General features: G+C 47.0%; 1 protein-coding gene across 12 annotated transcripts in view; it reads left to right on the forward strand.

Moving 5' to 3' along the window:
• mcf2la (mcf.2 cell line derived transforming sequence-like a) overlaps positions 1 to 12016 on the forward strand; it is a 51050-nt gene that overhangs the window by 22298 nt on the left and 16736 nt on the right. For all 12 annotated transcript variants that reach the window (XM_048999219.1, XM_048999220.1, XM_048999212.1 and 9 more), the window contains 8 exons: positions 445 to 528; positions 2471 to 2582; positions 5142 to 5232; positions 9941 to 10060; positions 10479 to 10595; positions 10699 to 10848; positions 10929 to 11053; positions 11823 to 11937. In XM_048999219.1, the coding sequence (XP_048855176.1) occupies positions 445 to 528; positions 2471 to 2582; positions 5142 to 5232; positions 9941 to 10060; positions 10479 to 10595; positions 10699 to 10848; positions 10929 to 11053; positions 11823 to 11937 (914 nt within the window). The remainder of the gene's footprint in view (positions 1 to 444; positions 529 to 2470; positions 2583 to 5141; positions 5233 to 9940; positions 10061 to 10478; positions 10596 to 10698; positions 10849 to 10928; positions 11054 to 11822; positions 11938 to 12016) is intronic.

Below are 12016 nucleotides of genomic sequence, written 5' to 3' on the forward strand. Positions count from 1 at the left end.
GGGACCATTTTTTCGGTGCCCACAAGGATAAACTCAATTTCCGATGTTTTTAAAATCTGTGAATGCAATCAGAAAACTAAAAATGCCAAAAGTCTTGTATTTTGTTTGGTTACTTGCCTGTTAGGGTTGGGTAGGGATTAAGGTTGTCATTGTTGGGATTAAGGTTAAGCCTGTATAAATGAATGGACAATCCCACAAAGATATGAATATAAACGTGTGTGTGTGTGTGTGTGTGTGTGTGTGTGTGTGTGTGTGTGTGTGTGTGTGTGTGTGTGTGTGTGTGTGTGCTGATTTCCTTCTACAAAATCCAAAGACAGGAAGCTTGAGTGAATGTGGCCGGTCATCAGTATAAAAAGCTGTTCCTTCCTGGACGAATATGGGTCAGAGCAGAAGGTGGAGATGGTGCTGCTGGGTCCTGACTGCTTCCCTGTCTCCTCTCCACAGACGAGATCATGCAGGCAGAGAGCCGCCCGCTCTGCGCCTCAGACATTACATTTCAGCTGCAGAAGCAGTTCGCCTTCCTACCAGGTGAGCCCCTCCTTTCCGCTTACTGTCCCTCTGACTCGCGCTGCTCCAACCCTCAGGCAGACCCTGCATAGCTCAGGGAGCCCAGTTCAAAGCATCTCTCACAGGACGAGTAAATCTAAAAATGAATCATTTAACAGCCCTGCCAAGGACACTGTGACGTAGCCGTGAGCTCAAACTCTCCAGCTGTTTCTCGATAACATCACCGTCCAAAGCCACTTTGATTTCTGTGGTTTTTATTTTAAGATTCTGGAACTTTTGAACTTCGGGGGGGGGGGGGAACCAGGCAAGTTGGGTGACATGCTTGACGGCAAACTGTGGAATAAGGCCTCCGTTTAAGTGCCGTCAGCCGGAGTTCACTTTTGAAAGTGCCGTTTTGCTGCCTGGATGCCTGCCTTGGACTTATGGGCCCAGTCCTGTTCACAGCAGTGGAAAGTGTGACTGGCATAGTGAGATAGTGGCTGGCTCACGGCTTGGGTCGAGTTACTCCACACAATAGGGGCAGAGAGATGCTCCATCCATAATTCATCAGGGCCACGTCACTCTCATTGGCATCTCGGGTGCCTCCGGGAGGCTCTCTGTGGCTCCTGATTGGCTGCCAGGCCAGATGTTTTTTTTTTAAACGATTGCCGGCCTTCAACATGAGTGTTATTTCCCAAGACAGAAGGCTGATCATGTCTGGTGCTGCCCCTCCTTCTGGCCCGTCTGCCCGGTGCTGCACTGCGGCCTTCATTAGCTAACGGATAAAGGCTCTCGTCAGTTACCCTGGGTCAACACAAGACTCGTCCAAGGAGGGCCAGCTTAAACTTCCACGTTTTCTGTACACGCTGTGGACGGATTCGGCTCTGTGGGCCGCACAACGTTGAGCGGTGGATGAAATAGAGGCCGTGAAGGACCGAAGGGAGCGTGGAGTTTTGACACACACGCATCATCCATATCGCCATTTACACACGGCGGGATGATTGTCGCCGTCGTCGTCGTCGTTGTTGTGATTTCGTGATATAATAGTAAAGCCCTCAGTTTGTTTCTTCCGCATCCTGTGGTTCACACCGCCCCAGGGTCCTGTCTGCGGAACGCCTGCAGCGTCTGGCAGTAAATTGCCCCCTCACCCTCCAGTCTGTGTAACTGGTGATTTTTTTCTCTTCAGCCATTGGCTGCATGCAGCAGTACGGCATCCAGTCTCTGCCCTGTGGTCTGGCTCATTTGCATAGTCTCTCAGTCATTTCCCCTCATCTTCAACTGTTTGAATTTCTATCTAAATTCCAGTGTCTGTGGTCACATGGGTACGTAGTTTATCTCTGGTCATCACCAGGTTTCCCCTTCTGCCGTTTACCTTCTTATTGTGATGCTGTTTGTGTCCCCCCATCCCCCAGCACTCGCCACTGTTCCCATAGCGACATAGACTAGACTGAAACTTAAATTATCGTTGCATTCTCACTGCCTTCTTTGCCCCTCTGAGGGGACACCAGAACAAAAGGAAGATGGGAATCGACGCTGAAAAACATGTACGATTATCAACCTGTTCTATCAACATTTGCGTTAAAATAACCTTGTTTGGGGAGATCAGCAGTTCATTGCTGAATTTTTATGGCATTGCAAAATATTAAATATGTATTGCTGAGAAAATTGTGTGTTAATGATGTTAGCCGTCGTTCTTAGGTTATGTCATTCTGAGTAATGCAGAATTGTCTGTGTGCGACGTGTGACATTGTAAGGCGTTTGATCGCCCTCTTGTGGCTGTGTTAGTAATAGGGAGGTGTATTGTTATTATTCAAAATGTGATACATGATAACGATATTAATTTGCACATATGTATTTTATAAGCTATGCATTCTTTATAGAATAGCATGATTTTTGGGGCTTATGCCCATCATACTTTAGTGAGGATGTAACCCTGCGTAGTGTCATTCCCTGGCGTTTAAAAGTGCATTGTTCTCCCCCGCAGGAGGTCGTCAAGATGGATGCCCCATCGTCGTGTTCCCAGAGTTCCCCACGTTTGGCGATCTCCCAGAGGAGGAGTTCCACAGCGTGCTGACATACCTCACCAGCGTTCCCAGGTTAGCTCACCATTCGTAAAAAAACAAGCGAGCAGCGACAGCAAAGCTAACGTCACCTCGATGAGGACGATATCATTTTGATCTTTGTATTAGCATATCTGTGATATATTTTAATACTTTAAAGAGCAGGTTTGCGGCAGTTGTAAGATCAAGTTTTATTTATTCTTTGGGTTTTTTTCATTGAATCTTTGCCTGCTTTGTTGTGATCTTGGTCTGGCCTGCAGATGTCAGTAAAGACCTACTTTTGGGGCAGGTTTTCCTTTTTTGTTTTTAAATGTGATTGTTCTTCTTGAAGGCTCTTGCCTTTACAGTTTTCATTCCCATCTCATTATGATTTTCCTCTCGCTGTGAATAGCGTTGAATATTATTATCTTTACCCTTGAGGTACGGCTTACAGGACCATTAGCTGATTGGTTCCCTTTATGGTGTTACCAAGTAACGTTACCGTTGCAGAGAGAGAATGACATGGAGCAACGGTATCCTAGCAACCGGTTCATTGGCCCATGTGTGAAACAGGTTTGCTTAAACCATGTGAGGAAGAGGGAGAAAGCTTTGGCAGGGCAGCTACATCACCGACGGTCCAGACAGACTGTTCTGCTGGGCTTATTTGTCCTTTCGGAATCAAGTGTTCGGAAATAAAGATGTCACTGCTGTGGGGGGGGCGAAGGGGGCAGGTGTGGTGGCTCTTTGACTCCTCTGCTCTGTGTCAGCACCTTATCATACCGTTGGATCCAATTTGCATCCCGATGCCAAAGGTCGCCCAGCAGATGGTCAGGAGAATTGTACTGCAAGTGGACCGGAGAAAATGCTGGAACGGTTCTGTTGACATAAGTCAGCCGGGGTAACAGCGAAGGATCTTTTAAGTTCCTGGAATGCACCATGAGAATAATTCCGTCTTTACACAGTGGTAATTATTTTCGGTTTCATTAGAAGGCCGCGGTCTGTCATTTAATGTAAATAACCGGTTAAAATTTAAGCTGAATCGCAGTAGCTAAATAAATTCTGCCGAAATATCTGTCTTCATTTGTATTTTATAGTTTACGCCTTGTGGGTGGTATTCTGTATATTATACTCGATTTAAACAGTCAGTCTTTGACTAATGAATCTCAGACGACCCAGATGATGTCTGAATATGAATGAATGCAGCTGTAGAATCTTAAAACATGAGGATAGTGGGGGTAAGAGGTCCTTGGCCCACCCCCCTGCCTAAGTGTTCTGCTCTTCTGAAGTGCCAACCCACCCCCCCCCCCCCCCCCCCCCCCCGTGGCTTCTTGGAACCGTGACTTTGCCCTGGGAACTGTTTCCTCTGGAGGGGGGGGCTCTATTTAAGTAGGTCTCAAAATTCTTCTGTAATGGTGTGTGATGGAACGAGTTTTAAACCTGCTGATAATTTTCTTATCGGTCTTTTTTTGTACGAGTGTTTTTTGTATGAGTGTTAAACTAGAGACTGTGACCTACAAACAGAATCATTAAGGAGAAATATTAAATACAAATGTAAATGACATGCAGCTCCGGAATGTATTTGGTTGATTTTTGTTTGAATCATTTCCTTCTCAGCAAACTGAATATCTGTGTTGTGATTTGCCCAGATCAGCATGTTTGTCCACAGATTGTCCTCTGCCTTTCATGTGAGAGACGGCTGTGCTTTCCTGCTGGTTGAGGGAAAATTACTCCTGATCCCACTATATTATATTTGGCGTAAATCATCCTGTCACCTGGGTTCTCTGGAGGCGTCTGATTAGCAGAACTGTGGGTCTGTCCTGCATCTCTTTGACCCCGCTGGGCCTGTGCGACGTCAATGCTTGCATTAGAGGGGCTGTGTGTAGGCGCAAATGTGTGTGCATCCAAGAGAAGCAGCAGGAATGTTTGCAGGAAGGGTTGCCGTCGGTAACGGCCATCACTGGAGGGCTTATTTCTGAAGGAGACTGCGCTCCATCTTAGGGCCAGATCCCACCTGGCAGTCCCGCCTCCTGTGCATTAGTGATTCGACAAAGCTACTGCCGATCTTTCTTCTTCCAGGCTGGGATTGGCTAGTGGCAAAGAGGTGCTGTGAGCCCCATTGGCTGTGCTGGTAAAATCCGTGCGGAGGCAGATTCTGCTTTCACGCTCTGTGCCTTTGCCGCGTATTCAAGCCGAGCTGCATAGCGAAGGCACTCCCCTTTTTTCCCCGCTTACTCCTCAAGCTGCCGCTCCTCTCTCTGCGTAGATTTATTCTCCCGCTCCATCTGCCAGGAAGCTCCTCATGCGTGGAGGTCATCTGTGGGAGCGCTGCTCCGAGGAATCCGCCGAGATCTGTGCGAGGAGGGCCATGACGGTGGACCATTTGTGCCTCAGGATCTCTGACGTGCCGTCGGAAGTGTAGAACCAGAGCGCCTGCTCTGAGGGTGTCGTGGACCTCCATTACAGGGCCCTTTGGTATCACCACACCGTCTTCACGTGGTTCAACCTGGAACCTCCAGCATTGGTCCCTCCGCGTGGTGTGGAGGGCATCGGAGCTGTACGCTAGAAAGCCACTCAGCTGTTGGGGACGAGCCCTGATGGTGGATCTCTCTCTTCCAGCCTCAACGCTTCAGGGGTTGGATTTGTCCTGGTCATTGACCGCCGGCTGGACAAATGGGCATCGGTAAAGGCAACCCTGCTGCGTATAGCGGTGAGTACCTCTCGTGCGACTTCCGTCACTCAGCCAGTCAGTCAAGCAATTTTTTTTGTCGTCTGTAAAGGTGAGGTAGAGGCTTGTTGTTCAGTCATCTTTCCATCTGTGCAGTTAAAGGCGCCAAAGGTTAATTCCGGTCTTCTTAATGTGTGTGCGCTCAGGTTACACACATACGTGTGTGTGTGTGTGTGTGTGTGTGTGTGTGTGTACCTTTAGCTGCTGTCACTGGAATGTGAGATTGCTGGAACTCAAAGACCTGAGACTGTGCTAAAAATATCACAGGCGAAAATAAAAACAAACAACCTGTTTTTGGTTTGTTTGAACACCTACGTTTAAAAAAATCTAAAAAATGTATGGAAAGCTGTACGAAAAACGGTGTCTGTCACAGAGGCCGGAGAAGAACACGTGCACCGTAATAATGGGATCAGAAAGGAGTGCTTTGTTGCCCGGGTGACGTATGGTCATTTCCTGCGGCATTGTGGTCGACACTCGGCCTTTGCTCTACCCCCGGGCTGGGAGTAGAGAACGGGGACGCGTGGGGTCATTAGTAGTCTGCGTATCGACCCACCCCCATCTCAGGAGACTCCACACCTCCCTCTCTCTCCCTGTCTGTCCTAGGTTTCTATTTTAATTGTCTCATTGAGATGACATTTGTATTGCTAAAGCATTTTAATATTAAAAAAAAAAGTCACATCCTACAATATGCAATAATAATGATGCAATAACAGCAGTAATTATATGCAGTCATAGTGGGAATGAATAGCCGAATTCTCACTTAGTGCCCCCCTGCCTGTGTGCCTCTCTCTCCGGTCATGCCTTGTGCACCTACTCCCCTGTTTTGTTTACCTCTCGGCTCCTCTGTGTGTGGCATCCCTCTGCTCTACTTCCCTTCCTTCCTTCTCTCTGTGGCACCGTGCCTGACACCCATGCTGAAGCTCACGGCCTGGCTGTTTGAGCGCGGCACTGTGTTCATCCATATTTATGTATATTGTCTCTATATACAGTGTTTGTATACCTGTTCGTTAGCTCTGTTCTTTCTGGAGCTGCATCTGCATCCAGCTTTCTGCCTTTCACGTCCCCATGAAATTTAAAGTGCTGAATTAAAATCGGTTGATTTGACAGAACTAGTCCAGGTTCCAGTCGCGCTTATTGTTTTGCTCCAGGCTGAGTGTTCAGCGCCCCCTACTGGTAGACAGCTCTTTGTCAGTTCCAAGCTCCGACAGCATCTGTTCCACTGAACACTTCAGCAGCTCCGCTGCTCACTGTCTGTCAGCTCTGCTGTTGGAGACTTTTTGAAGATGTTTTCCCCCGTTGGAATAGCCGCCATTCCCCAGGAGAGGTTTTTAAGGGCGTTTTCCATCCTCCCCTCCCGTCAGAACGAAGCTGCAACTGCTGCTTGTTTTTACCCTCTGCCATTCTGACAGCCCTGCAGTGTTCCCTCAGTTCACTGGGAGCATGACCCTGGGGGGGGGGGCTATGGGATTGGATATGTAGGCATGGAACTTGTCAAACAATAGCACCCTAGATCTCCGGATATCGTAGTTTATTATTGGAAGTCTTATACATTGTACTAAAAATATGACTTATACTCTGGAACGTCCACATTTTCCAGTGTCAGTGTGCCAGTCCTCTGCCACATGATTAACTGTGTGGTTTTATGTGCATTATTACTGACTGTAACAAACCACATGTAACTGTAATAAACCACAGTCTGACACCACATGTAACTGTAATAAACCACAGTCTGACACCACATCTAACTGTAATAAACCACAGTTTAATACCACATGTAACTGTAACAAACCATAGTGTGATACCACATGTAACTGTAATAAACCACAGTCTGACACCACATCTAACTGTAACAAACCACAGTGTGATACCATATCTAACTGTCACAAACCACAGTGTGACACCACATGTAACTGTAATAAACCACAGTCTGACACCACATCTAACTGTAATAAACCACAGTTTAATACCACATGTAACTGTAACAAACCATAGTGTGATACCACATGTAACTGTAATAAACCACAGTCTGACACCACATATAGTTGTAACAAACCACAGTGTGATACCATATCTAACTGTCACAAACCACAGTGTGACACCACATGAAACTGTAACAAACCACAGTGTGACACCACATGTAACTGTAATAAACCACAGTCTGACACCACATGTAATTGTAGCAAACCACAGTGTGACACCACATGTAACTGTAACAAACCACAGTGTGACACCACATGTAACTGTAACAAACCACAGTCTGACACCACATGTAACTGTAATAAACCACAGCGTGACACCACATGTAACTGTAGCAAACCACAGTGTGACACCACATGTAACTGTAACAAACCACAGTCTGACACCACATCTAACTGTAACAAACCACAGTCTGACACCACATGTAACTGTAGCAAACCACAGTGTAACAAACCAGTGTGGCTCCATCTCAAACAAACCAGTGTGACATCAACTCAATGTAATAAACCAGTGTGATGTCATATATGAGTGTAACAAACCACAATGTAACATCATTGCTAATTTTTTCCAGTCACATAGTGATATTTTCTCTCATTGCGATGTTGTCTGTAACAGTAAACAATGCTCCAAAACCATTTCCCCTACCTGCTGAAGCACATGAGAAAATCATGCTATCTGAGCCGTCTGTTAGACCTTAACTACATTTTGCTCCGTTAACTGATACAGGCAGCAGAATGACACATTTTATCAAACTCATTTTTCTCAATTAGAAAGTTATTTATATGTCTTTGAAGATATTTCTAAAATAATGACATTTTTGATAAGCGCTCAGGGTTTTTCCCGTGCTCCATTTCCTCCAGGAGATGGTGGGGTGTCTCAGCTCTGTGCTGGAAGGGTTGGGATTTCTTGAAGTACATTTCAGCTAGAAGAAGATGATAAACATAATTAAAGAAGGATAGTGAACATGACGCCAGTGATGGAGATGATGTTGACAGTGCAGCCATTTCAATTGATATCAGAAAATATGATGTCAGAGGATAGAACAGCGTGGGGGGGGGGGCAGTCTTTTAGCATTACAGGGATTTCCAAGGACTGTTCAAGGTACACATTTGGGGCGGGTCCAGTGAATCTGATTTGTAATTGTCATGTAAATTCCAGGTCAAGGATCAGTGAGAATGGTTTTTATCCTGCTGCAGAAGTTATTGAAGAGAAAGATTAATTTAATTACATCAAGGTCCCAAATCCATCATCGTTTCTTACTCATTTATTTTTGTCTGCTTCACCATGCCTCACGTGCAGGTGAAGCACTGTCATTATGTATAAATGCCCCCCTCCTATAATGAAGAATTGAATTACTTGAAGAGGTCCAATCTCTTTTCATATCCCAGGGGGTTTGTGCTGTACAACAGGCTGGCCCAAGGCACAGCTGTGGTCCTACAGATTACGCTCTCTCTCTCTCTCTCTCTCTCTCTCTGTGTCCACAACCTTGTAGGCATTGGTTCATTTAGACTAGACACACACAGACACACACACACACATTAGCATTCTCATTAGCATCTTAATTACCCATTCCTGATTCTTAAATTGTCCATAAGAAACAAATTTGATTATGAGCTTGTGCTGCTGTGGGCTGTTTGCCTTTTAGACGTTAAGAATTGATTCACTCTATTAAGCATGTACTGGGCATGTGGAGAAACTCGCTTTTGTTTCAGTTTTGCTCGGTTGGGTCTTTACCTTTAGTGGCGTTTTTGCTGTAAATGAATGATTTCTGATTAAGTGGATTTATTATTAGCAATTGGCTCTGAAAATGAGGTGTGGTTCGGGTGAATATGTTCAGCCGAGCACCATGACCCGTTACACTGCATTTCAGCTCCTAGTTACCTTCAGCACTGGCCTGGGAAGCACAGCTGACAGAGGTGATTAATATTTAACAGTGGCTTTGACGGCCGATGAATAGTCATAAGGCCCAGAGTCCCCTGTGTGAGGTTAGTAGAGGAACCTGGGCAAATGGAGAGTCTGTTTGCATCCGTGAGTATTGATCGGACATAATGCCGAATGTGTAACGGAGATTGCGTCCATTTACGCACAGCAGGAAAGGAGCCACATGCCCGTGCGGGTCGCTGCTGAATGCCGAAGGCGAATTTAGCCGTGTCGAGATGCAGACTTCTGGCGCAGAAGGATTGGGGTTTCCATGGCAACCCCCTATAGACTGCATACGGAGGAGGCTGCCTGCGATAACCTGGGCTGCTTGGGGATTGGCTGGCCAGTCCTCTGCTTTCAGTCAGTCCTCCAGATGGATGGCGTGGCACAGTGAAAGCAGCATGTCTGCAAATTCGACTGCTTAATTGTTTTTTTTTCTGTAAATATTGTCAACATGCAACATGAAACAGGCAGCATATGGTGTGGAACTGGTGTGCATGTGTGCTTGACTGGACACCAGGAATCATCGCATGGTGTTACTGCAGGATCCAGTGATCAGTGACGTATAAATAACAGTGAATAAGGAGTCAGATAAAGGTATGTAATAATCATGATGTCTCTCCTTCCCCACCTCCTGCCTTCTCTCCCTCCTTCTTTCTCCTCTCCTTCTCCCTTTCTCTTGCACACTTTTCTTTCTCCCTCCCCGTCTGTTGTTCTACACTCTCTCTCTGTCCCACCTTCCCCCTCTTCTTCCTCCCTCCCTATTTCTTGCCCCCCCCTCCCTCCCCCACAGACCTCCTTCCCAGCCAACTTGCACCAGGTTCTCATTTTGAGACCCACTGCTCTGTACCAGCGGACTATTTCCGACATCCTGTTCAACCTCAAGAAGGATGAGTTCAAGATGAAGGTTCCGGTAGGTTCCCCCCCCCCCCCCCATGGTGCCTGCCATCTCAGGATGGTTTAACTCTGAGAATTCCCTTGATCAGTACATCCCACACATTTAAATGCAAAATGAAACAACGGTGCCTCACAGGAATGACCTACTTTGTTTAAAATATCACGTTACAGGAACTCGTGTCTTTGCAAAGGGTAAAAAGTAGGCTGAAAAACAAAAGATTTAATTAATGTCGAGCATTTAGAAATATATCCCCAGAATTTCATTCCAGCTCTGCCGAGATAGTTGGAAGACAGGGATTTAGATATGATTTCTGGGAAAAATTTCAAAGCTAAGCCAAGCTAAAGCAGAGGGAAACTAGAGAGGGTTAATATAACAGGCAGCAGACCTGGTGCAGGTATGGTCCAGCAGGTGACTGGGGTGTATCCCGACCCAGGTGATCATGCTGAGCTCAGTGACGGAGCTCCACACCTACATCGACAGAACGCAGCTGACAGAGGAGCTGGGTGGGACCCAGGAGTACTGCCACGAGAAGTGGATTTCGCACCGTACCGTGAGTGCTGCTCCAAAGCGAGCTCCTTGCTGAATTTGGCCTTCTCGCAGCCCTTCTGTGGATCTAAGCATCTTCTCTGGTATCATCTCACGGTCCCGTCAAGGCCATCGAAGGCTTTGCTCTGATGGTGAAGAAGACGGCCCAGACGCTGCAGTCCTTCGGGACGGAGCTGGCTGAGACGGAGCTTCCCAATGACGCCCAGGCCACCACCAGCCTCTTAGGGGCTCACACGGAGAAGAAGGACCAGATGAAGGTGGGAGAGGCTAGCGGGGCATGGTCGCTTTCTAGTGCGCCTCAGCTTACTGCTGGCAGCTTACGAGTCGCTCTCTGCAGGAGGATCTCCGGATAGCCCAGAACCAGGGGGGCAGGCTGCTGGAGAGCATTAAGGAGCCGGTGCTAAAGAACCCAGAGTACATAATGAACCAGGACGAGCTGGAGAACCTGGCCACAGTGCAGCGGTATGATGCTGGGTTACCAGTGACAGCGTAATGGGTTAGAATTCCAAACCTGACATGTATCTTATTATTAATCAGCCGGAATGTTCTCATATATATGTCATAATTAAGCAAGAGAACGGCTGTGATTTGGTCATAGGCACGAAACCTCCACAAAAAAATTATAGTTTCCCACCAGCCGAACTCTTGACTTTCACCTAGCAACAGAAACATTCCAAAGCAGCACAGCTCACTCGCTCCCAGCTGCTTTGCATCATTTAAATGTAAGTAACGGCTTTTAGATACACCTGTAAAGGAGAGTGATGCATCTGATGTGAAATGGCAAGGTCCAGTTATACTCTGATAAGCGCACTCATAGAACACCTCTCGTCCAATCAGATTCCGTGGTCAGAACTGACTGACTGTGTAATAGTGAAATAATGCATTGCAGACTTTTCTCAGAGGTTTGAATATCGACATACAGTCGATTTTTATGCCGTTGGGCCGTCGTGCAGGTGTGTGAGGTACAGTTGGACATTGGTCCCCATTGGCGCTATTTCGGCTGATTGAACATATTGAATTGGCATCAAAACTAGTTGAAGAAACTGAGCTCTCTGATCAGGCTGCATGTCAACAGTCGCCTCTAGCCATGCCAGTGTGTTCCAGCACAGATATTTAGAATCGACCTGAGCCGATCGTCCATCGGCTTTGGGTGGCTCTAGTTTTACACTCAGTGTAACAGCAAGGCCCCTCCTGGGATGAGTTCAGAGTTTGAGCGCCTGCCGATCCGCAGGCTGATGTCCCAGCTGGACGAAACGGAGGAAGCGTTTGACGAGTTCTGGCAGCGGCACCAGATCAAGCTGGAGCAATGTCTGCAGCTGCGGCACTTTGAGCATGGCTTCCGGGAGGTGAGTGGCAGTGGGGGGCATGGCACCGAGGGGGGCGGACACATGACCCCCCATGTTATTCGGTCAAGGCCAAAAAAGT

Source organism: Brienomyrus brachyistius, unplaced genomic scaffold, assembly GCF_023856365.1.
Source record: "Brienomyrus brachyistius isolate T26 unplaced genomic scaffold, BBRACH_0.4 scaffold44, whole genome shotgun sequence".
NCBI classification, from domain to species: Eukaryota; Metazoa; Chordata; class Actinopteri; order Osteoglossiformes; family Mormyridae; genus Brienomyrus; species Brienomyrus brachyistius.